Raw genomic sequence first — 26,923 nt, 5'->3', positions numbered from 1 at the left:
GTCTTGTGTTGTATCCTCCCTATTTCTTTACAAAAGATGTGGATGAAATTACACAGAATGCTGTGTTAACATTTCCTCACAAACAAATAACGTGAGGAAAACAAACAATATAATAGATTCTGCAACATATAGTTAAGGACATGGGGGGATAACTCATTATGGAGCTGTCATTTTTGGTCGCAGGCCACATTTATTATAATGTACTTCCAACCTTAAAAATAACCATAAAAAATCCACTAACCTGCTGTTGTGAACTGTAATCAAAGAGTCCCACAGTAGCTCCTGAAGAGTCCATTTGTACCTGATTCCCAGGATAATCAAACTGCAGAGAATCTAAACCCACTTGTTCCATAGCATCCAGATTCTGAGATTCAGAGTTTGAAAACTCTTCTACCAGAGGCTTATGGGTTGTAGGATTAGGAAGCGAAGCCAATCCTTCAGCAGTGCCTGGGTTGGGTCCCAGGCGCTCAGTTACTTCAGTTGGGGAGGCTTGCCGACTTCCAGGAGTACGACTGCTTAGGAAAAATGAAAAATAATGTCAGCTTTTTGAATATGGTTTAGAGCAATGAAATTTGACGAAGTGTACACATTTTAAGTATGCTTAATATTAGACCAAGCACTGATTTGAAGGAGGAAGAATCTGTTAGAATCATGGAAACAATTTCTGGTGTCTTTCCCACTTCCAGTATGCCTCTTATATTTCACTCCCTATGTCAGGAAACAGTAAGAGCAATGTGTGGATATGTGCGGGGGAGGGGGGCCTGCAACCAGAAAGCAGTGATCAGTAAAACTCCTGCCCCATGCATTGCATGCACTTTTGCTACTTTTGCGGAGCTTGCTCTACTCATGTACAAGTGCACAGTTAATTTTATTTTGCTTTCATTCTGAATGCATTCTTTATTTTGAAACTGGTCTACAAGTCGAAAAAGTGAAGGTTATCACCCTGAATGTACAGCTCTGTATACATCCTTTATTGAAGACAGGGCCCAAGTGTAGCAAGGGAACCATAATGCACAAAAAGAACAGAAGAACATTCCTTCACTGTTCTATCGCAAGGTCCAAAGTGGGGCCAACAAAGAAATGGCCTCCATATCTAGGCTCATATGAAGTAATACACAGAACTCTTCGGATGCTTCACAACTGTAAGGCTCTCTCCCTGTGAAAACTTGAAGTCCAAGCATCACTGAGCATTATTTTATTCGGATTAGTTGATAAGGACTATGTTACTTGTATTTTCCCTAATTTTATACATTTTTAATTTAAAATATTTATATACTCCTGTCCACTAACGTTGTACAAAACTATGAGCAGCCAATAAAAAAATAAGCCATAATATTAAAAACTTAAAAGTCACTGATACAACAAATAATCAAATTATTCCAGTTTGTTTTTATCCATCTCGAAATTGGCCTGAAATAGTATATGACATACTTCACAGCTTGCAGGACAGAGGTTCACTAATTAGCCACTAAATTAATTTGTTTCATGCAAGTCACAATAAGTCTCTGCAATATGCAGAGCAACACAGAATTCAAACAAATAATCTGAAAGTGAAATAAGCTTTAAGCCTGAAATACAAAGCTGACATATTCAGACACACTTGTTGTCCTGAGGTTAAATTTAAAGGCTTACTTAAAATCTTTGCAATCGGCATCCATTCCATTTGGCAAACCTCTGCCATTTATTTTAGTAACGTCGTCATCATCTCCTTGTTTAAGATCTCTGTTTTTGTCCTCCTCAAATGGGGAAGACTTGCCTTTCTGGTCTCCTTTCTCAGGTCCATCTGTTTCAGGTTCTCTAGTGCCCTGAGGAGGAAAAAAACAATCCACTTCTTTCTGAATCCTTAACAGAACAAAAAAGAAACTTTGTAAAATAATCTGATTTTACAGAACACTGCAATGAAAACACCATCAAGCCAATCTGCACTTGGCGGATATTCTGAATTGCCAAGTTTCAAACTTCATGCAATGTATTACACCAGTATATGAGGGAAAGCTGTTAGGGCTTGTAGAAGAACCAAATCAACCTGAACTACAGCTGTGAGGTTAACACTACATTAAACTAAAATTGCACACTGTGAAATGCAAAGCTATAAAGTTGTACTGAAGAGTCAAATTTTATTTATTTTAAATTATTTTTCTCCTCAAATGTGAGAGTTTAGCAAATGAATACAACCAGTTCATTTAGTTACAATTCAGTTACTCGCTGAAGATCATCTTCTGAAAATCCACAGGTCTTTTAGACTTTGGTGTACGGAGAGATGATACAATTTTGTATTCAGATTCGTTGCTAGTCTTGGCTTCTCAGCAGAATACATGAAGACCCCCTAGGATTCTATGCAGCTGAACTACTCACAAAACAAAGATTGCTAGACCAGAGCTCAAAACTGATGCAGGTCTAGTAGGCAGTCTAAGAACATCTATACTTTATAGACAACTCTTTCCCACTTTCCTGACTCTTCCAGAGTATTTTACCAATTTAAAGAATTGCAAATACTTGTTACTTTCTGTAAAAATGTCCATTTTTTTATTATTTTATTTTTCAAATTTTATCTTGTTGGACATTTTTATTTAACTTAGTGTTGTTGCCATGGGTTTTTTTTCTCTTTTTTCTGCTAATTCAATGATGACCGACTAACTGATGAAAAAGTACACATCTAAATAGATCTTCATGTTATGGCCTTTAATATTGCAAAGATGGAGCATGAAAACATTTCATCAGCTACAGAAAGAAAATCCAACAGTAAACTTAACTACACAAATGCGCTGACACTACTATGGGCACATTAACTGAGTAAAAGGCACTCTAGTCAGCAACACACTATACAGGACCCAAAGAGATATGCCCAAACACTTCCATATGCACAGAGGAAGCATGTCTGATTTCTTCTCCTAGATCTAGGCTCTTAAACTACATGAAAGCCACTCCAGAATATATCTTTCGTAAGCTGCTTTTCTCAGTCAGAGTGAACTTCTGCAAAAGCCCCAGTTGGATCTGTGGAAACTCTGAATGCAGCACTTGGATTCTAGTTTATTAAGGATAACACTGATTTCTACTGGCATAACACAACATGAAGCAGAACGTCATGTGCACACAGACATGCTATTCTTTCTGTGTACAACAGAACTGACATATCTGTACAAATCTCCTTTTACATTATATACTTTTAGACTAGTGTTGTGTAGTGTTACCACACTGCTACAGCTGAGAATATCAGTTCTTCTATAAATCCTAAGCCTTTCCCACATACAGATCAGAACCAATGTTCCCTCTAAGCTAGCACGAGCTAGCTCACAGATTTTGAGTCTCCAGCTCACATATTTTGTCTTAGCTCAGGAAAAATGTTCCCAGAGCACAATAATTTATGCAGTAGCTCACAGCTTTAATACCAGTCGCTCACAAAGCAGAATTTTTGCTCACAATACGCTGCAGCTTAGAGGGAACATTGATCAGAACTGGAATCCAAATTTGAGTTCATTTTATTCCTAAAATAAACAGGTAAACCGGTGCAACTTGCCTGGTGGCATAACTGAGGATGATTTTTTGGTGATATAACGAAGTTACTTACAAAAGCTCCTTTCCTGAACCGGGAATCCAATTTATCTGCTGGAGAAGAACTTAACACATATTCTACCATGCTCACACCGAGGCCACCACTCTCTGATCGAGGAGATAAGACAGCATTCACTTCACTGTTGCCATGAAAAACATGTCCAGGCTTTCTCTGAACCATAATAGGTTGGGACATAGAGTGATCTGTTTTTTAAAGACATAATTGTTATGATACAATTTACAACAATAAAGAGACTAATTTCTTTGCCAAAACATTTATCAAGCAGTTAAGCATTAAGTAGTTTGAAATTGATGGTATTATTATTCAGTGGTTTAATAGAATTTAAAACATTAAGTAACCCACATTTTAATTTCTGTTAAACCAGCCTCATTTCAGAAGTTGAAGGATCATGAGTTCTTTGAAAGCATGTCACTTGCAAAGTTTTCCTTAGCAGTTTCTCCCCATTCCTCACCAATGAATAAATACTAGTCGAACTCAACTACAGCTAACTTCACATTGGACATCAGAAAATCTACCAATAGGGACTTGTGGTATCAAAAATTGTGGGATTATTTCATAATATATAAAATAACAGCTAAGCAAGAATGGGATTATACAAGTAATCAATATTAGAAATTCCTAGATTTATAGTATCCGATACTCACATATCTGACTGAAAGAGATATCCTGCCAGAAAATGAAAGTTATAGAGATTTGTTGTATTTTTAAAATGTTTAGAATATTCACATTGAGAGGAGATGGAAATAGGTCTTATTACATAAATTCCCAATTCCCCGAGATAACTATCTGAGATGCCTTTGCTTGGAAGAAACTGATCTGTAAGAAGGAGAGACGTTTAGTTGTGAATATAGCGTTATAGTTTTAAATTTGTGTTGGTTTTGTTGATTTTTCTCTATCGTTGTTGTCTTCTGTAAATAGTGGGTTTTTTAAACAATTTGGTAACTAAAATTTATTTTTAAAAAAAGGAATAAATCAGTGGGTTATAGTGGTTATAGAGTGCTGAACTAGAATCTGGGAGACCCAGGTCTGAATCCTCATTGCTATGGAAGCTCTCTGGGCGAGCCACTCACACACTGAGCCTAATCTACACCTTGTATTGTTTTTGAGAGAATAAAATGGAAGCAAGAACAGCGAAAAACAAGGTATATACATAAAATAAAATCACTCACGAGGTGTTCCCCAGGCAGTTTCTCTCCATTCATCACCAAGGAATATGCCTTTTTGTCCATCCTTTGCTGGATCATCTGGTTCCCAAAATTTTTTGGCAGGTAGCAGCTATTAACAAAAAAGGGAAAATTGTAAGGTTTTGCCCAGAATCTATCAGAAGACTTCTTGAGTAAATGCAAAATGAACTTTTAATGAAGAATCAGGTAGCAAACACTTGTAGCATGTGCACGCAGGACTACTTGTCTTGCCACGCTGACAATACACAAAAGCTACAGGACAAATATAGGTTACAGGTTAATGGCCCTCACTTCTCTGGCCTAACCCTCCCCCACTCAAAAGTGTTTGAATTAATTCCCAGACCACAGTGTTGCTTTTCTCCAAGGTCACATTCTAGCTCGGCAGACATTTTCCCTTGGATCCATTCTCAGGGAGACAAGATTAGGCCTTTGCTTCCCACAATAAATTGCCCTCATTTATGGCCTTCTATGTTACCAATCCTAGTCTACACAAATCCATAAAATAATATAATAAACCATGGGTGGAGATGGCCCTCGAGGTCACTTGGTGTGGCCCTCGGGGATTGCTGGGCTGAACCGAGCTATGTGGCAGCCTCCCTGGGGCCTAGCTGGCCAGCGAGGATTGTGGGGCCCAGCCACGCTGTGCAGCAGCCTCCCCAGGGCCAGGCAGGGATCACAGGGCCCAGATATACTGTGTGGCAGCCTCCCTGGGGTCTGGCCAGCTGGCCAGAATTGCTGCAGGGCCTGGAAAAGTTACTGTCACAGGTCAGTTTGCACTTGATTATCCCAGATGCTGTGGCCTAATATGCTAATGAGTGTGTGGCCTAATATGCTAATATTAGGGGATGTAATCTAATATGCTATTGAGTTCCTGCAGGGCTTTTTCTACAAGGCATTTGCCTAGGGCGGTGGGCCAGGTGTGTGTGTATGTGCACACACCAGATTAGGCTCTCCCCACATGACTTCAAATAGAAAACCAATTATTTGCATTAATTTTGCTGGCCTGGATCATTCTCCCTCCGCGGAGCACTGTTTTTTAAGTTGATAATTTTTTATGGCCCGTGAATGATGTTATAAATATCCAAATGGCCCTTGGAAGAAAAAAGGTTCCCCACCCCTGTAATAAACATATATAAAGCTTAGTAAATATTGACATTATTATACAGGGATTAGTGCAGCCATAAATACATGTACATAAATGCATATATGAATACAAGTAACAATATAGTAACAAATGTATGAATATGCTTGGGACAATTATCAACCCATCAGCAATGACAAGACTACGAAAATCAGAAAATTGTTACTGAGCCACAAGATTGGAACAAATCCTTGTCAGGGACTTGTACCTGATAGAAAATTACCAAACTAAAATATGTATTGCATCTCACATACTCATAAATTAAAGCTTTTGCACACTTGCACAAAAAGAATAGTAAGAAATCATCAACCAACATAATGAAGTGTTTCAAAACAAAATTAAAATACTGGCTGAAGCCCTGTACACTATAAGTTCAGCAGAAGTGGACTCTGGCAGTCTATTATAAGCACAGCATCTTTTTGCTAGCAGTACTGCAATATAAAAAGTTATACAATGATATAACAAATGTAATGCATATTTTGAAATACAGATTTCTTTCCATAAATGCATGGAAAATTCTATATAATTATCTCTCCTTTTTTTCCTTCATTGTTTTACAATCCCATTGGCATATTTCACAAAATGTTACACTATTTTGATGGTTCTGAGAAAGGAGGTTATCAGGGTGTATATGCAATAAACAGGTAAAGAGGATGCAGTTTGTTTTCTTATTCATTTTTCGTATTTATCTCCCGCCCTCCCCGCCAAAGCAGGCTTATTGAGAAGCACTGGTTGGATCCCATGGTAAATCTTTACTAATGGAAGGCTCATTTGTCAAATGGGATTTCCACATCTCCCCACCTACTACTGCAGGCCAAAACGCTGCTCTATAAGGACAGAAAATCTCCAGGATATGGGACAATCCAGAGGTCTGCAGAGGGAGGGAGGAACTGGCAAAAATCACTACTCTCATTAGTGAGAATTATTGCAGAATTCAAACCTTTGCATTGCTTTGACCCTTCTTTAAGGACTACCCCATATCCTCTTTCACGGAAGCTATAAACTGTAAAAAGAAAGTCAATGAACTGGCACAATAATACCCAGTAGAGAAGAAAGGACAGAAAAATTAAGTCCACTGAATTTAAAACCAGAAACAAAAAATAAGGATGATGCTAATAATATAATTCCCCAAACTCTGTGAGAAACCTATGGCAAAGGTGAGAAGCACTGAACTGTACTAAGGTCAGCCAGTCAGTTCTCTGGAGAATTCAGGCTAAACTGGTAACTATAGGTTGGATACAGATTACTTTTGTAAACAAATGAATTCTTCCACTTGCATGAGCAGGAACTTTTTTGCAAATTCTCAGCTCCTGCTGTAGATCTCCATGGTGGGAAGAGCCGGAAAGAAATATTTGGTCGATCAGCAAAGTTTTGCTTGCAGTTCTTTTGATCCATCCTTTTGAGCACTGGGCTGGCACATAAAATCAAGCATTTTGTTTGCTAGGAACAACTATGTCTTTTGGGCATAAGGGGGGAATGACCATTGGGTACTTACCCTGAGGGGTCCTTCTCCTCTGAGGATAGTAGGACACCTTGTGGGTGATTCCCAACCCATCAGTAGGGAGGCAGGACTAAATTTTCAACTTCCTGTTTCCGTTGGGAGTCACCCTCAACTCAGTTCGTCAACTCCTGCAAGCAGTAGGAACCTTCCTTCTAACTCAAAAAATATAACTGATACAACCATTAGAACTAGAATAAGGCAATGAAAACAGGACAGAAATAGATAGCATAGTTGAAAAAACAGGGTAACAGGAGTATTTACACCTTCTTGAGAACCTATAACGAGTTTTTCTCTCTGTTTCTGCTTCATATAAATATTTTTAGATATCTGATGCACATCAATGGCAAGAATCAAAGGGTAGAGCCAAGGTGTCTTACTATCCTCAGAGGAGAAGGACCTCTCACGGTAAGTACCCAAAGGTCATTCTCCCTTTGAGGCGTAGGATACCTTGTGGGACACATCTTAAAAGCAGTGTCCCTAGATAGTGGGAGGATCTCACCATCGGCGGCCCTCAGAATATGTTGCAGCACTTTTCTTCCAAATGCAGCATCAGCAGAATCATATTCATTAATTTTGTAATCCCTGATAAAGGATGAGATTGATGACCACGTAGCCACTCTGCAAATTTCCTCTACAGATGCCCTGTTAGATAAGGCTGCATTTGCTGCTGTGCTTCTCACCGAGTGAACTGTCAAACCTTGCGGCAGCAGAAGTTTTTAAGCTTTATAGGCCTCAGTAATACATAAACGTAGTGATGTTTTAATGGCATCATTAGACATTCTTTTGCCTGTGTGTGGTGGAGATATATTTATGAACAGAGAATCTGTTTTGCGGCAGCCCTTGGTTCTCTCAATAAAGCATCGTAGAGCCCGTCTGATGTCCAGTTTATGCCACAACTTCTCATTGGGATGTACCAGATGTGGACAAAATGACGGTAAGTAGATCTCTTGAGCCCTATGAAATCTAGAGTCCACCTTTGGTCTAAATGTGGGATCCATTCTGAGGACCACCTTGTCCATGTGGAAGATACATAAATCCTTGTGGACTGAAAGCACTCCCAATTCAGATACTCTTCTGGCAGAAGATATGGCCACCAGAAATATAACCTTCATTCTAAGGAATGACAAGGAAATCTCTTTTATAGGCTCAAAGGGCTATTTTGTTAATGCAGTGAGCACCATGTTTCCAAATAGGAAATCTGTGCGACTGGGGAGGGAGAGAAAGAGTGGCACCTCTCAAAAACCTAGTGATATGAGAATGTCTATTCAGCGCATTTTTGCCATCTAAATTTAATACAGAAGCAAGTGCTGCCATTTGACGACGAAGGGTGGGTGCTCTGAGCCCTGAATCCAAGCCGTCCTGAAGAAATTGTAGAATTCCTTTCATCCTAGGTTTCAAAAGGTTGATCTTTTTCCTTCTGCCCCAGCGGACAAACATTTTCCAGGTCACATTATATATACAGACCGTAAAGGTCTCCGAGAAGCTAACATTGCCCTGATCCGAGTATCCCAGATTTAGCAACTTTGACCTCTCAATTTCCACGCGGTCAAATGAAACCACTCCAGGCGCAGATGACATATCGGCTCTTGATACAGCATGTCTTCTGATACTGGCAAAGTTAGCAGAAGATCTGTTGATAACTCTTGAAGATCCGCAAGTCAGGGACGTCTTGGCCAGTATGGAGCTACCATTATTATCTTGGCTTGAAGTAGTCTGATTCTCCTTATCAGCCTTGGTAAGAGTGGAATTGGTGGAAAAGCAAATAGTAAAAGCTGTAAAGCCAGACACAAGGTGCTGAGATTATCTTTAAAAAACGAAAAGAAAAGCCTAGCCCATAGTTCAACTTTTTTCAGTAAAGGCTTTCCTTCTGCTGAGGTATAAATCTCAAGGCTAAAATCTCCAGCAGTCAGAGACCAAATGTAACACAGTCAAAAAAAGTCCATGGGGAGTGAGGAGCAGCAGTCTCATTACTGTTTGCTCATTAAAAGCCCTCACTCCTCCCCCATCTCTGCAACCATTATAAAAGGTTGCAGATAAGATTACTATAGGAGTATAAAGGCTAAAACTGAAATAAAACCAAACAGTACTCCCCTTCGACGGAACTCAGTCAGCAGGCGTCTGCTCCCTCAGAGCCGGAACCGGATATTGTTGTTGTACAGGGATGCAAACAGATCCACTACTGGTTGGCTGAAATGATCCACTATCATCTGGAATACGCTGTGCTTCAATGCCCATTCCCCCTGACGTATTTGCTGACGACTGAGCCAATCTGCTTGAACATTGGTAGAGCCCTTCACATGTTCCGCTCTTATCAAAGCTATGTAAAATTGCGTCCAATTTAACAGACGAGTCGCTTCCTTGAGAAGAGTAGACTTGGATCCTCCTTGTCTGTTTATGTATGCTTTCGCAGAAATATTGTCCGTTCTAATATGTGGCAGTTGTCGATCCTTGCAGCAAAATGTCTGATCGCCCTCAGTTCCAAAACATTAATTAGAAGCTTGGACTCCTTCTGGTTCCAGGAGCCCTGGACTGGAATGTTGAAGCATGTGGCTCTTCAGCCTGGTAGACTGGCATCTGTATATATTTGAATCCATTCTTCGACCCACAACTGTTTTCCAAGTCAGGTTGGAAGTCTTTGTCCACCAGTGTAGGTCCATCTTTAGTTTCAGTGGAACCGCCAATGAACAGTACATCTTCTTTGAGATGTGGTATTGGTAGGGTCGTAAGAAGTTCTGGAGTGGTCTGGAATATAACCTGCCCCATTGGATGACATCTATTGTTGCAATCATTAAGCCTTGTAGCGCTGCTAACGACAGTAGAGATGAGTTCTTGCTCTGAATCACTGCTGAGGTCGCTTCCCTTATCTTTTGCGCCTTGTGAAGTGGTAGAACTAGGTGATTCTGTAATGTGTCTATTATAACTCCCAGGTGCTCTAGGCGATGCGTTGGCTCCAGTGAACTCTTGTGACTGCTGATTTTGAATCCGTGGCTCTGCATAATCTGGATGGTCTTGTTGGTGTCCAACTGTGCTCTTTCCAATGTTGGCACTCTTATAAAAATGTCGTCTAAGTAAGGGTGAATGTGAATACCCTGTTCCCTCAGCAGGACGACTAAGTTGACCAATACTTTGGTGAACACCCTCGGAGCCGATGATAGGCCAAACGGTAGTGGTCTGAACTGCATATGGTGGTTGAGATAGCAAAATCGAAGGAACTTTCTGTGACCCACAAAGATTGGTATATGTAGGTATGCCTCCATGAGATCTATTGAAGTTAATAGTTCTTGTGGTTGTAGGGCTTCTGTTACCGAACGCAGTGTTTCCATTCGAAACTTCTTTGACAGGATGTATTCAGATATTTTAAATGTAACACTGCTCTCCAGTCGCCTGATCTTTTCAGTACTGAAAAATATTGAATAAACTTCTTTCTTCTGTTCTTCCAGAGGAACAGGTTCTATTGCCCTTATTTCTAAAAGATGTTGAATTGCTTGAATTGTGCGATTTCTTTTTACTGGATCTGTATGACTTGGTGAGCAGACAAAGTGGTTGCGTGGTATTTGACTATTTCTTTGCACCAAGCATCCATTGTTGAATTCTGTCACTGATGTTGAAAATGGAAGAGTCGCGCTCCGACTGGAATTATCATAGTCACGCTTTGTTTGGTTTGTTGTCTTTGTCCGATCTTTCTGTCTGTTGGCCTCCAAACTTGCTGAATCTGTTTGAGATGTTGCGATGAAAGGGCTGTTGATTGGAATTCCAGGCTCCTCTTCTATTGTCTTGTCCAAACTGGGGTAACATGTGTTGTACACGAAAGGAAGATTGAAACCCGTCTGTTGTCTTGACGACAGAGAAACTTCGGCATAGCCTTCTTCTTGTCTTTAGTATCTACTAGTATTTTATCTAAGTCTTGGCCGAAGAGGTGCCCTCCATGAAACGGATAAGACATCACAATATTTTTAGAATGTGTGTCGGCCAACCACGCTCTCAACCAAACAGAATGTCTGGCTGCCGTTGATGAAGCAATAGCTCTGGCAGCGAAGATCATGGAGTCCAGGGAGGAGTCTGCCAGGAAAGATACAGACTTTAAGACTCGATTGGTCCCTTCCACCATGAGATGGTCTTCTTCTGGGATCCTTGAGATAATTTTCCTATTCCATACAATTGAAGCTCTTGCCACCATGTACCCTACTGCCGATGCCTTAAGCGTCATAGCAGAGGGTTCATGTGCCCTTCGTAAGGCAAACTCTGTCTTCTTGTCAATATGATCTTTTAGTGTGCCTTGGCCATCTTCCAACACCAGACCGTATCTCTGAAGAGCTGCAATTGGAGCATCAACTAAAGGAATCTACAATAAATTGTTAGTAAAGGAATATAACTGGTAGAGCTTTTTTAGAAATCCTGGGTACTATTTCTTAGCAAATGGTTTTCTCCATTCTGCTCTGATCTGCCTTTCAAAATACTTTGGAAATGGAAAAGCCTTGGCATAGGATGCCCTTTGCGGAAAAAATTCAATATCCCCTTCCTTATGTTTTACTTTTGATTTTCCAGCTTCCTCCTCCTCATCCTCAACATAAGGATCATCGTGAAGATCTAATGCTGTAAGGGTTCTAATGAGTAGATACCGATAGTCCTCCATTTTAAAGAATCGTTGGGCAGACTCTGGACCTCAATATTTAAATCTTCCTCATCTGAGAGGAATTCCCCTTCTTTGTCACTGGTTCTATCAGACTGGTCATCTCCTCTAGAGGGAGAGGAAGCTCTTCCTCTATTTGGAGAGGAAACCTGTTTTTGTGCTGCCTTGGTAGCCACTTACCCTTCCCTTTTGGTCTTCTAGTAGGGGAGGGTGATGATGATGAATGGGAGCGAGATCTGCATCTCTTTGTACTGCAATGCTTACAAAAGGCCTGCATTTCGTTTCTCATTTGACCTCTAAGTACAGAGAAGAAATCGCTAGGGAGCAGCACAGGAACCAAATTCTCTTGTGTAGTACCTGGAGCAGCCTCTAGTTGAGCTACTCAAGAGTAATGTGTAAAGGCTGCACTAGACTCAACCGTGGATTGGGGCCCTGAAATTAGCGCTCTATCGCCCATTAAACAGCCCAGCTCGCATGCCTCACCATCTCTGCCAGACTGGGAAGGATCTGGGCGGCCCAAGGTCTGCATTCTGCCTTTCACTGGGGCATTTTTCTCTTTGCAGCCCATTTTGGCACTATTCTGAGGCGCCACGTGAATGTGGCAACGACGGGGAGACCTCTCTTGGGTCTTGTCGGCTCCACTAACCCTCTGTTCGCTCAAGGGCTCGCAGTCCCCGCAGGAGAGGAAGCTGTCGTCCTCTGAGTGCCTCATTCGCAGGAGCCCACGACGATCTCAAGGCCTGTTAGAAGTACTGAGGACAAAATGGCAATTGGGACGCCCAAAGGCGACTCCCGGCCAGGGAAAGGAAATATTGAAAGTTTGTCAGAGGAAAAGATAAGAGGGAAGATTAGACAATAGAACAGTATGATGAGTAGTTAGGTAGCAAAGGATCAAGAAATTGAGTAAAAGAAAAAGTATCTAGATGGAGAATAATAGTAGCAGACGATCCTATATTCGATGCTCTCCCTACAGAGGCAGGAAAAGAACTGAGTTGAGGGTGACTCCCAACGGAAACAGGAAGTTAAAAATTTAGTCCTGCCTCCCTACTGATGGGTTGGGAATCACCCACAAGGTGTCCTATGCCTCAGAGGGAGAAAACATCATTTTGTCAATAGTAATATTGAGGCATCACAACAATCTCTGTCCATAACAAATGTGAACATGACCGAAATCTTCCTAATTTTAGAAGCCTTCCTTGATCAAATTTTCCAGGACACTTAAAGGTAGGCACTTCAGTGAACTGGAGGAGACACATACCAAATCTCCCCTTGCATCTGTATTTCAGTACCACTGTAAACTGGGAAATGATCAAATCTTTCAAAACCAGGAAGCCTCCAAGAACACTCCTTGAGGGAAGTGGAGAATAGATAGGATGGGAAACACATGAACCACCAATGTTTGTGCCCCCTAGAGCCAAAATGAGGTTTGCTTTGATGTCTGAGGTTTGCTTTGATGTCTGAATTAAGTCAGTGGTTTGAAAATTGAGTTGTTTCTATCTGGTCTTATTCAACATTCTACCTGGATTTGAAAAAATATATATTTCAGATGCTTACAGTAGCAATTAGTCAAAGCACTAAATATAAACTTGTTCATAAGCACACAAGTGTATAAAAGGGAATTCTAATGCTAATTGACCTTTAATGAATATGGGTGAATGTGAAATAACATTATCAGTTTTTAGCATGACAGATTGTCTGTGCTAAGTGATATGAGTGTCCAGCTATCATGCTGAGCACATTCCTGGGAGGACACTCTATCGCTTAGGAAAAAACTGTATGATTATTACAGTTTTTTCCTGATAAAGCGCCCCCCCCCCCCCCGGGCAACGTGCCTGGTGCGATAACATCACTTCTGGGTGATGTCATCACATTGGCCATGTCACGGCCTTTTTGCATGTTCTTTCAAAAAAACACATGTTGCAGGGAAAGAGTGGGCTGCATAAATGCATCAATGATGACTCAAAAGCAAGCAACTCGGGGAGATGTTGTGTGTGTGTTCTCTGTGCATTACACAGAGCTAGTGCAGTGCTTCAAATGCTGGACTATGATCTGGTTGACCCAGGTCTGAATACCTGCTCTGCCATGGAAGCTTTCTATATGACCTTATGGCAGCCTAAGCTACCTGACAGTTTCTGAAAGGATAAGACATTGGAAAGGAGAATAAAGTAAACTGTTTTGGATATATGGGATATAAATGAAGAAAACAAAGGATGGGTAAAGACAAGCTAGATGACCTACATGGAAGCAGATACAGGTGCAGTTAAGAAAAGAATGCATTACTGAAGGACGAACTAATGTGAAAAACTGGCCTAAGCTGCTGTTCAGCAGTACCAGAAAAGGATATTTCTGCAGAAGGCACTGCCTACATAAATGTCTCCTAGCCCTGCTCTGGTGCAGATCTTACAGCACTTAGCATTTTATGGTGAGACAAACAGGACTAACTCTGGTGTGCCTAAACAATGGACAACTGGTCTCAGATTGGGCAACAGTCCCTTAGTGGCTAAATGAATCTCCCAAAGAGTTGTCCTTGCCAGCAATGTGAATTGCTGTTGGTGTAATCTGTACCTGTATCTCTCCTAAACACTGCAACCTAGGCAAGAAAAAGTGACAGAGATGCAGGGACATTTTGTTCATGTGGCACTTTAAAACCATACTGGTTGTAGCCACCTGCACTACTTATCCTTGCAGCCATGGGAAATAGATGTCAAGCAATTGGTCAGAAGTTGACAAAAATCAGGAGATGACGAAAGTTATCTTTCCTAAGATGACTGTAGTTGATTGATGGTATGCCTGCCACAATGACCCATGTTTTGGGAGTCACTTGAGGTGGCATAAAGAGGACTCTATGACATAAGGAGCAAGTTAACAGATGAGGATTATGTACATTCCTGATGAAATATTTAGATTTTTTCCAAAACTGCTTAGAAACTGTAGCTGATCCAGCACTAGAAAGGTCCAATTCTCGTCTTGTGAATTGCATCACTACAAAAGCAAGCTGTCATGAGGCTAGAAGTCTGACTTGTCTTGCAAAGACTGGAAGACAGATCTGTAAGCAAGACCATCCTGTACAGAGGGAGGAAAGGTCTTGCTGAGACAGAGCAAATGGTTTGAGGGACAGTTTCAAGTTCCGACCTCCAGGAGCCTCACCCCGTCACTTTTAAACAGTGGACTAGAATGGTAAAGGGGTGGGGGGGGGGGAGAAGTCAAGCAGTTTAACTACTGGCCAACTGACAAGAGTTAGAGGTTGTTGGTTTTCAGTGGGAAAAGGTTTAGGACAGAGAACCTCAAGAGGGCCGCATCTGACATAAATGTCACTTTGTTGAGCAGGGCCAAATATAAAACCAGGTATTGGAGATATAAACTTTATAAAGATCATTTTTGATGTTGAATGGCAATAGCAGGTGATTGACGACAGCAGGCTTGATTGGATTAGATGTGATATGCAGAGGTGTAGTAGGTGCAGAGATACCAGTGTTGGTAATGAGACAGGAAACCTATGCCTCAATTCCATCCAGGAGGATTCAGTCCAAGAGGATGCAAAGAATAAGTGGACCTAAGTCTGACATTAGAAACCACAACATTCAGTTGCTGACCTAAGAGTAGCAGTGCTCTTACAAAGGAATTTCAAAGGGAGAGTAGAGATTCAGAGACTGCTGAATCGCAATTGATAATTAAGCTCCACTTGCCCTGGACCCACTGTTGGAACTCCTGATGGCACTTGGTTTTTGGCCATTGTATAATATAAATTTAAAAAAATGATTACAGCGCTGGACTGGATGGGCCATTGGCCTGATCCAACATGGCTTCTCTTGTATTCTTAAGACAACGCATCCTTATGGATTGAAGTGAGAGCTAGTCTTCCTGTCTCATTACCAGTGTGTGTTATTATCATTTGGCATCTGAAATCACTCCACTCTAAGATATAAGAACCAATCCAAGTGTTCTAATTCCTAACCAGGGTCTTTTAGAAAGAAAAATTCAGATAGGAACACAGAAATCCAATGTGTTTTTTTAAAATAACTTTTCAGAATAAGCTCAAATGTTATTGTGCTTGTCAGACAAATCAATACACCTGCCCACACTCTTTCCCTTCAAAGAAGCAGTCTACTTAAACACAACAGCTTATACCTAGAATAAAAGGTTGTTGGTCTTGAAGGTGTTTTTTTCCTCTCTCTTTCCTCCCTCCCCAAAAGAGGAGGGGCAGCCCAAGAGAAGGAAGCAGAAGCTGTTTGTGCAAGGTGGGGGGGAGAAGCTTGTCTTCATATCTATCCTGCATGAAACAGCCATGGAGCTCTCTTGTGTATGTGTACATGAGAGAGAGGGAAGGGGAGAGGGAGAAAGGGAGGCAAAGAGGCAGGAAACGGGAAGCAAAGAACCACTGAGGGGGCTAGGAAAAAATAAAGCTACCATGTGGCAGCAGCAGCAGCCTTGGAACAGGAAGGAGAAGGAAGTTGCTTGGGGGCTGAATCTGAGCCCTGTGGACCACGTTTGATACCCCTGAGTTAGGAGGAGTGCTCATTAGGCAGGAAGTTCATTAGGTTATTCTGAAAATAGGTACGGTTGGATACTGTTCCTCTTCAAAACAGTTCAAAAGGGTTATAGCTAAAAGTTTGCGTATTGTTCCTGTCAAAAAACCATTAAAACCATTTCTGTTCCATGTTATAATCAGTTGAATCAGCCAAACAAGAAACCTGCTTTGTGACTGTTACACCTTCTCAGGCCCCAGGCTCTCCAGTGACTTTGTTATTGGAATACTGAAAAGGCTGGAGAAAAGGAAAACAAGCAAGCAAGCAAGCCTGACATACCACTGAGATAAACCTGTTTCTTCATTGTTTTCAAGCTTACTATGGTTCCCTCACACTTATAATCCCCTCGTTACAGGCCAAGCAAATGTTCCCCAAGTCCATGCATTGCCCTCATGGAGGGCTAGATGACTAAGCAATCCCCAAAGCCTCAATTATAAAAATCTGTATTTAAACAACAAAAAAAACCAGTTTGTAGGGTGTGAAATTTAAGTCCCTAGTTTCTAGATCTGTAAACAGGGTGTTGTTAGATAAGGCCACTCCAATAAACTGCAAAATCTACAGAAGGGATAGAAGGGACTTCTCCCTGTTGACAGATATGCCCAGGTCAGAAAGGAGATGCTGGCTTTGTAACATAGTTTATAGAGCATTTCCTTAGCCATTGCATTTGCACTGTTTCTATATTTTCTATAATCTTAGATCTTAATGTATTGTTCACTTCATGACTTCTGATGTCCAGTGACAGAGCTCTATATTCTGCAATCTATCTTGAGTGTTTCCAAGAAAGATACACTACAAAATGAAGGTGGAATTATTTACATCAGGGGTGGCCAACAGTAGCTCTCCAGATGTTTTTTTACCTACAACTCCCATCAGCCCCAGCCATTGGCCATGCTGGCTGGAGCTGATGGGAGTTGTAGGCAAAAAACATCTGGAGAGCTACTGGCCACCCCTGATTTACATTATTTACAGTCTGCCTTGTTCACTTGGGCTTAAAACAAATCACAGAGTAAGTCAATACAATCAACAGGATGGGACATTCAATAAACAATGAGACAGGAAGGATTTGGGATGTAGAACCAACCAGAAATGTAAAAATATAACTAAAGCAACATACACAACATGATCCAACCCACAGCAAACTATACACAGCAGTACAGACCACAGTTCCCAGCGATTTATTCAATGTGATCCTATTACCTGCATAGAAAAGCTCTCTTGAATAATTCAATTTTGCATAGAAGAATAGAAGCCTTCTGGACTTCCTCAGACAGGCATTCTGAAAGGTGGGCTCACAAGAGGGAAGGAATATGTATGGGCAGTTGTTAATTTTGCCATTTCCAGGTTGGCACCTACAGAAGGCCTTGCTCAGTTGAGCAGAGCCGTCACAGTGGAGCATAGGGGGAGAGACAGTCTCATAGATGAGAGGATCCAAGGCTATGAAGGGCTTTGTAAGTGACAGCCAACACTTTCAACTGAGCCCAACAACAGATGAGCAGCCAGGGGAGTGACTGTAGTATGCATAATATGCATGCTTCATCTGGCTCTCAATAATAGCTGAACTGTGGCAGATTTTGAGGAGAGACCAATATACAGTGCATTACAGTAGTCTACTCTCAACGTCACCATAGCATGTTTGCAGATGGCTAGATCAGTCTTTTCAAGGTAAAAGGCCATTTTTCAAGTTAGGCTGCGCTGGAAGAAAGCATTTTTTGCAACTACATTAACTTGCTTCTCCAGCAATAATGCTGGGTCCAGCACAACCCTGAGGGGCTCTTAACTGAGTTGGCAATGGGGAAACAGGACAAGAGGAGAAAGGAGGAAAAACATCAAACAGTGTATATGTGTAGAAAGATTTGATTTTTTTTTGAGAAAGAGAGAATAGCACAGCTGTAGCAAACACAGGAGTAACTAGCAGGAACACATGACTCGTCCTCCTCCAAGAATACTTTTAGGTAGCTGTGGCTGCTTAATTTTTAAGCTACGGTTTTAGTGGATGGCTCCTGCATCATCTTCTTTAGTGCTGTATAACATTTTGGGCAGCAATTTTAACAGAACTGTGGTTTACAGATCATTTAATAACCCATCCAATAAACTTTATCTCCAAGTATTTACCTCTCCCATTCCCCGAGATTCTAGTGCAAGAGCTTGAAACTCATGATTCATTTCATCCACAGAGCGAACCTAAAAGAAAAAAATATGAAAATTAGAATACGAAGAGAGCAAATGATTTCATGTTAAATCTATTCTATATTGTTTGAGTTTGCTAAGCATTCCCAGAATCTGCAACACACCTAGCTCACCATGCCCTATTTTTATTAGTGAGGTTATGGGAAAATGAAATACTAACTCACATCATCAATAATTTCTCAATAAAAAGGCTATGAAAAAGTGGAAAAAATTAACAGAACAACAAAATATCATAATTATATTAATGTGATCAGCATATACCTGAACTTATATAAATTATTTACCAAACACAGTTACTGAAAAGAGAAAGTTTACAAGACCAAACAAGAGTCACCTTATTATAATTGTAACTAATAGTTACATAAATAGCATTTCATAGAACGATTTCTTAACATAAGAAGCTGAATGACTGATTTATTGCTTCAAGATACAGTCATCTTTCCCACTCGCCACACATATTCTGAATATTAATTCTTTATATGATCTCACAGTAACATACAGTCATCTTTCCCACTAGCCACACATATCCTGAATATTAATTCTTGAGATGATCTCACAGTAACTTTAGATTGCTTTACTACATTACTGATACAAATATTTTATAATGGAACATCTATACTTATATTCAAAATGTTAATTACAAATTTTGAAACAAATGATATGACATTTACAACTGGCATTTTTCCAGGTAAAATTAAAATGAGCATAAAAACAACATGGAAAAAGTATGCATTGGCTTTCAGTGGCTAAAGCACAATGCAGCACAAAGCAAAACTGTCTAGCAGAACTATCACATTAATATACTTCCCAAGTGCCTAATAATCACACACAGCATTTTTACCAAGTCAAAACCAAACACAGCAAAACCTCATGAAAGGCTTACAGCAGGTAATGCTAAACTAGATGTTGCAGAATTAGTGCTGGATTGACTCTCAGTAGTCTGCTATGAGAAACATATGCTATTTCAATTTCTGTATTAGACTCTATAGTTAAAACTTTGAGTTCTGTGTCCCAAGAGGCTTTAGGATGCTTTAGGTAATGTGATCATTCTGGTTCTGATAACGGTCTTTTCCTCACATGACTTTTCCATTTGGAATGTTTGTTGTTGTTGCTGTTCAGTCACACAGTTGAGTCCAACTCTTTGCGACCCCAGGCCATACTGTCTTCCACCATCCTCCGAAGTCTGCTCAAATTCCTGTTTGTTACATCAGTAACACTGTCCAGCCATCTCATCTTTTGCCGTCCCCTTCTTTTGCCTTCTGTCTTTCCTAGCATCAGGATCTTCTCCAGGGAGTGCTCCCTTCTCATTTGGTGGCTAGAGTATTTGAGCTTCAGCATCTGACCTTCCAATGAACAGTCTGGGTTGATTTCCCTTAGGACTGACTGATTTGATCTTCTTGCAGTCCATGGGACTCTTCAAGAGTCTCCTCCAGCACCACAGCTCAAAAGCATCTATTCTTCTGCGCTCGGCCTTCCTTATGGTCCAGCTCTCACAGTCATACATTACTACTGGGAATACTATCGCTTTGACTATATGGACTTTTATTGGCAGGGTGATGTCTCTACTTATACTGCCCAGGTTCGCCATAGCTGTCCTCCCAAGGAGCGAACGTCTTTTAATTTCATGGCTACAGTCACCAACTGGGATATCAGAAATGTGAAGTCTGTCACTACTTCCATGTCTTCCCCTTCTATCTGCCAAGGTGTGATGGGGCCAGATGCCATGATCTTAGTTTTTTTGATGCTGAGTTTCAAACCTACTTTTGTGCTCTCCTCTTTCACCCTTAGCAAGAGGTTCTTTAGGTTCTCCTCACTTTCCGCCATTAGGGTAGTGTCATCTGCATATCTGAGATTGTTGATGTTTTTCCCGGCAATCTTAATTCTGGCTTGTGTTTCATTCAGGCCAGCATTCCGCATGATGTACTCTGCATATAAATTAAATAAGCAGGGTGACAATATACATCCCTGTCGAACTCCTTTTCCTTTTCTAAACCAATCAGTTGTTCCACTTCCCATTCTTGACCCTTATATAGGTTTCTCAGGAGACATGTGAGGTGGTCTGGTACTCCCATCTCTTTAAGGACTTGCCACAGTTTGCTGTGATCCACACAATCAAAGGCTTTAGCATAGTCAATGAAGCAGAAATAGACATTTTTCTGATACTCCCGTGCTTTCTCCATAATCCAGCGAATGTTAGCAATTTGATCTCTAGTTCCTGTACCTCTCCAAAACCCAGCTTGAACTTCTGGTAGTTCCTGATCTACATAATGCTAAAGCCTAGCTTGTAGGATCTTTAACATGGCCTTGCCGGCATGTGAAATGAGTGCAATGATGCGATAGTTTGAACATTCCTTGGTATTACCCTTCTTTGGGATTGGAATATAAACCGATCTTTTCCAATCCTGTGGCCACTGTTGTGTTTTCCAAATTTATTGACATGATGTGTGCATCACTTTAACAGCATCATCTTTTAGGACTTTGAATAGCTCAAATGGGATACCATCATCTCCACTCGCTTTGTTGTTAGTAATGCTTTCTAAAGCCCATTTGACTTCACTCTCCAGGATGTCTGGCTCAAGGTCATCGATTTCACTGTCATGGTTGTCCGGGACATTGAGATCCTTCTTGCATAATTCTTCTGTGTATATATACTATATATACCATCAAATTCTAAATAGATAAGAGTATCAGAGAACCTGGCTTTCTGGACTCTGAGTCACCCTAGCAGCTCTATCTGGGTTTCCTTGGCCTTCTAGACCTAGAGAGATAGAAAGGTTTGAAAACTGTTGTGTATGTCACTATATGTCAGATACTCATCACAGAGTAGATAGGCAGTTACCCTGGCTCCTATGGATAGGAAAAGGTACATTTACACATTAATTTATTCTTGTCCACTACTCTTCTTGCCAACAACCCATTTTCTCTGGGTCTTGACAAGAGCATCTAATGATATCCTCTATAAAAATTACTGTGCACAACATTTAAGTATTGCATTTTGATTGATGATGCATGATTATTATATGTTTTAATTAATTTACATCTGGGATTGATGTTAAATAAATAAGAGGGTTTTTTTAAAACAACTGACTTGTTTCCTTGATGAAACTGAGAAACCAGCTTCTCTCCCTTCCCAAATGAACATGATGGAAATGGGATTGTATGAAAGGGTTTCTACATCCCTCATTTCCCCAAAACCAGAAAGGAGCTGACATACTAAAAACAGTAGCATAAACAGCATCAAACACAGCTTATTTAAATATTTACAATATATTCATTTCAAATGCTCAAATAAATCAACTAATCATTGAGCTACTAGCCTTCTATCTCACATGAACAGAATTTTACGGCACTCGCAGGCCACCACGAGACCATCCTCAAATTAACTCTAGAACAACAAAAAGTACCAACATCAGCCCGCACCTGAACAATAAGCAAAAATAATCCCAATGGAAAACAGAAATGCTACACCACTGAAATTGTTCCGAAGACCAAACAGCTCACATCCATCCATACCCTCCCTCCATCCTATAATCACTACCAACTACCAATTTCACAACCCCCCAACAAGCAGTGCCCATTATAATTTGCCCTGCCCTGCCCAACAGAAGTTAACAGAGCATCATCAGAAAACTGCTATTAAATACCACCTATGTTAGCACTGTGCAGGCACTATGAACTGTCTTAATAGTTACCATCCTTCTGATTCAATTTAAATTTGGTTTTATATTTTATGCTTTATCTTATGTTTGAATGCATGTTTCCTCAATGAAATATTGTGACCTGCCGTGAGCTCACTTACAGGGGAAGGGAGGATATAAATAAATAAATCCCCCAAATTAACTGTCTTCAATCTTTCCAAACCTAGGACCCACTGAGCATGGAACTGACCCACAACCAGGTGACAGAAAGAGGAGTTTCAGAGTTACAACCTCGCTGGTGTTAAGACCCGGACTATGGATAGAGACAGATAGCTGGAGAGAGAAAATACATCCCAAGTGCCGGGAAGACTGCCATCTGAGAAATAAGCCTTGAGTCACAGCCACTGAGTGACACTGTCTTAACATACTGCTCCTGTCAGATTAATGCAAAGTAAGGTAGGGAACATGGGGCCCTTGCTCTTCGTGCCTAAATAATAGTTTCAACTCTTTCCAAAAAGCAACAAAAAAGGTTATTCTATAGAGACTCCTGTCTGGACAGGTATTGCTCTGCAACTCACATGAAGGTTCCATAGGCTGAAGACAACTATCTTAGACGAAGCTAAATAATATGGGTAGAGACTCTATATGGATAGAGTCAGATCCTCTCTTCCTACTTGCACAAGGGATTCTTCTTTAGGGATGGACAAAAACTGGCTCATGAGCCAAAATCTGGCACAAATTTAGACCAGTCTGGAGCTCAGGAATCAATGTTCAGGGCAGATCTCTTCCCAAACATTTACCTGACTTTTGGCAGTTTGACTTGGCTGTTCAGGACCAGCCATTTAAACCACAGCTCCACCATTAGGTTTAAATGGCCAACTGACAGCCATGTAAACCTAACAGCTCCATGGTAGACCCACTGAGCTGTGAGGTTCAAATGGCGTAGACCCATTTAACCCTTCAGTTTTGCTTCCCCCCCCCGCCACCCTTTGAAGGGAGGAAGCAAAACTGCATGGTTAAATGGCTGGCAGCTATTTAGCCCCTCCCAGGCAATTCCTGCCCTCCTCTGGTTTTCCTTTACACCCCCCCCCCAAAGCAGATGAGAAGCAAAACTGAATAGTTAACTGAATGGTTAAGTGGTTGACAACCATTTTACCCTTCCCAGGCCATTCTTGCTGCCTTCTTCCCAGCCATGACAAACAGAAAGGTGGAATCATACTTGCTCAACCAATTTGGGCAGGGCCTCATGGGCTGCCCCCAAACCACCCTTTTAAGGTTTATTTCCATCCATACTCCCCATATTATTCTAGAATCCAACCTGACCTATGGGAGCTGCTTTCAGGGCCATAAAGAGGGCAAAGGTGGAAAAACTACAATCCATGAGCAGTGCCCTGCCTGCAGTCTTTTGAATCCAATCTATACAATTAATAATTTTAGCAGTTAAACAGCAAAATTCCATGTTCTGACAAATTTCCCTTTTTAAATTTACTCATATCCCAACTTTCTCCCCAATGGGGACCCCAATTGGCTTACCTCATTCTCCTCTCCTCCCTTTGATCTGAACAGCAACCCTGTGAGGCAGATTAGGCTGCAAGTCATCCAGTCAGCTTTCACAGCCAGAACCTGGGTGTGAAAGACCCCACTCTGAAGCTCTATCCCCATGCCCTCCTCACACTCCACCACAAAAACTGCAGGAATTTCCCATCCCTAGTCAGGACAGGTCTCAATGAGTTCTTCCTCAAAGGCTTTTAGTGATACTTTTCAGACCAACACTCCCTCTCTGATAACAGAACTTAAATCTCTCTCTGTCTCTCACTTCCCCCCCCTCTCTATATATATTTGGTCTGGTGCTACAGGAAGCCATTCCCCCCCATCTCTGTCTGTTTCTCTTCCAGAGGATAGGGAGTAGTCCTCAGCCAATTGAGAGAAAGTCTTTCCTCCTCCTCCCTCCCTCAGCCAATCGGGAGAAGACTTTCTCAGTGGCTCTTTCCCTCCTCCCATCCTCAGCCAGTCAAGGGAAGACTTTCTTTCTCTCCTCTGCAAAGCAGAGCAAAAGGTGGCTTAGCAATGGGAGAGTAGGGAGAGCCATAAACTGCCAGAACCAAGGTTGGTTCCCTTTGACAGACAGAAGTAAAGGAAGGCGGGCTGCACAGAGTCTGTTTTCCTGGATTTAGCTGGACATTCACAGAGGAAACAACTCTCACGGGGTTTAGTAGTGTGGTGGGGAGGGACTGGGAGCGCAACAGCCACTCAGGCAGCAGAGAGGAGCAGAGGCAACCAATGAGTTCTCCCACAAAGCCCCCCCCCTTTTACTGAGAGAACCAAGTTTGGTTGCTTTTTACTGAGAGAAGCAAGGTTCATTGCCTAGCAACAGCCACTGCCTAGCAGTTTCCCCAGAGGGGCGATCCTTGTCTGTCCTGGGGCCAGCAGTGGGTGGGGGAGAGTAGAGTCAGCCAATGTGATGCAAGAGCAGTTGACTGATGGTTTGATGGGCCAAAGGTTGACAGTCCCGCCTAGTACCAACCAATCAGGTTGCTCCATTTTGCCAAGATGAAAGGGCTTTTATACATATATACATACATATACAAATATATATATAACTAAACATATACCAACAAAACACAATGAAAGACTGAAAAAGACACTGACAGGAATAAAGGTTCTTCTACCAAGCACTTAACATGCAAAGTAATCTACAAAGTCAAGGGAGGGAGAAGTGTGCATGCAAGTTACTAGTTTAAACTTCAGGCTCATCCATAAACACACTGAATGGCCTTAAGTCAGTAACTTGGCTACATTGACATTATGATAACTTTGGTTTGATGAAAACCCAATTAGTTGGAAAATCTGTGCAAACGGTACAGCCAACTGCAATTTGGTTTCAAATTAGGGTTTGGGGCAAGAACAGTTTATACTAACCTACAGCAGTTGTCAAGTCTGAATTCATAAACCACAATTTGAGTAGTATTACTCCTTGAGGCTACCTGGCCACAGATGGCAGTAAAGATACCATCCCAGTTGGTAAGAAGAAATTAAGCAAAAAACAGGCTGGTGTAACCAAAGATTAGTTACCTTTGGTAGACTGCATTCAATTACCACAACAAGCAGATTAAACTGAATTAGGGCACAGCCTGATTTTGTGGTCATGTGCTTTCCTTGCTCCACTCATCCCCATTCTCCTTGTATGATGACAGCAATTTCTACCATCAGCAACACAAGTCACAGTCAACTTACGGAGATGCCACACAGCTTTCAAGGCAAGAGATGTTTAGAGGTGGTTTACCACTGCCTGTCTCTGTGTAGCAATCCTGGATGCGTAGCCGCCTATCCAAATCCTAACCAGTGCCAACCCTACTTAGCTTCCATGATCTGACAAGTCTGGACGAACCTAGACCATCCAGCTCAGGGTTTTCTTTGTATGTGCAGAGCTTAATTCAAAATTTCATTTTTTAAAAAAAGATCAAGTTCCAATTCAGTGTGGCATAAGGATAGGCATGGACCCAAAAGTTCTGATTCAAGGCGGTTCCTGAATCAAACCCCAAAACCAAGCCAAAAATGCCTTGAACTGAACTGGCCAGTTCTGGGGCCCCTTACTCCCAGCTGCGGTTCCTGAATCAAACCCTGAACTGCATCAAAAATGCCCTGAGCTGAACCGGCCAATTTTTTTGGGGGGAGGGGATGCTTTCTCCTGGCTTCCCCACTTTGAGGTGGGGGGAACAAAATGGACAAGTGTATCAGCTTGCAGCCATTTCACTAGTCAGTTTTGCTTCCTCCACATCCAAGCTGATCAGTGAAACTGCTCACAGCCATTTCAGCCTAACAGCAGGGTGGGTGCACCCATCAACTGCTAGGCTGCAACCGCTGGCAGTCATTTTGGCAGTCTGTTTTGATCCCCGCTTTAAAGTGGGGCAAGCAAAACCAACCGGTGAAATGACTCATAGCCATTCAAACCTAATAGGTGAATTGCAGACCCACGATGCTCAGACTGCTAGATTTAAATGGCCTGAGCAGCCAAACCAGGAAAAAGTCTGGTAAACATTCAGGGAAGGCACCTTCCACAAATATCAGTTTGGAGGCTTCAAACCAGGCCAAATGCGTGCCAGATTTTGGTTCGTGAACTGGTTTATGCCCATCCCTAGTGTGGCATCCAGATTAAGGCATCTCAGAGAATTAGAGTTTATTCTCCACAATCCAGGTTTCTGAACAGGAATGAAACCAATGAGTAGGGAGTAAACAAACTCAGATTTGTCAAGGTACCTGTATTCTTGTCACTGTGAACTGGAGCTTCATCGAACAAGGAACCTGTGAACCAAGTTCTGAATGCAAAAGGGGTGGAAGAAAAAAGAAGGTGCATGAGTACAGCAACAAACTATATTTGTGATCTGTCTCCATCAGTTGTGACATCAGAATAAAGCCATAGACTAGCCACAGTTCATTAATCAGACCATGACATCTATATGCAGACAGTCTTATTGATTAAAATCAGCTCCCTAATCTGTAATAACTAGACAAAAAATAAAAGCCTATATTTCTGGAGATAAT

The 26,923-nt window shown here is 41.4% G+C and overlaps 1 protein-coding gene across 11 annotated transcripts in view; it reads right to left on the bottom strand.

Annotated features, from left to right (window-relative positions):
* Positions 1 to 26,923, bottom strand: part of PUM2 (pumilio RNA binding family member 2) — a 107,856-nt gene that overhangs the window by 63,784 nt on the left and 17,149 nt on the right. For 6 of the 11 annotated variants that reach the window (XM_060233521.1, XM_060233523.1, XM_060233519.1 and 3 more), the window contains exons 2-6: positions 18,669 to 18,737; positions 4,744 to 4,849; positions 3,569 to 3,756; positions 1,633 to 1,805; positions 242 to 512 (exon numbers count right to left, since the gene is read on the bottom strand). In XM_060233521.1, coding sequence (XP_060089504.1) covers positions 242 to 512; positions 1,633 to 1,805; positions 3,569 to 3,756; positions 4,744 to 4,849; positions 18,669 to 18,719 — 789 coding nt within the window. In that variant the 5' untranslated portion in view covers positions 18,720 to 18,737. Of the gene's footprint in view, positions 1 to 241; positions 516 to 1,632; positions 1,806 to 3,568; positions 3,757 to 4,743; positions 4,850 to 18,668; positions 18,738 to 26,923 lie in introns of all 11 variants that reach the window. The other 5 variants (XM_060233518.1, XM_060233520.1, XM_060233522.1 and 2 more) reach the window with 1 other exon arrangement.

Source organism: Heteronotia binoei, chromosome 1, assembly GCF_032191835.1.
Source record: "Heteronotia binoei isolate CCM8104 ecotype False Entrance Well chromosome 1, APGP_CSIRO_Hbin_v1, whole genome shotgun sequence".
Lineage (NCBI taxonomy): Eukaryota > Metazoa > Chordata > Lepidosauria > Squamata > Gekkonidae > Heteronotia > Heteronotia binoei.
Note: the sequence above shows the minus strand (reverse complement) of the source record. Positions and strands in the feature narration are given on the sequence as shown.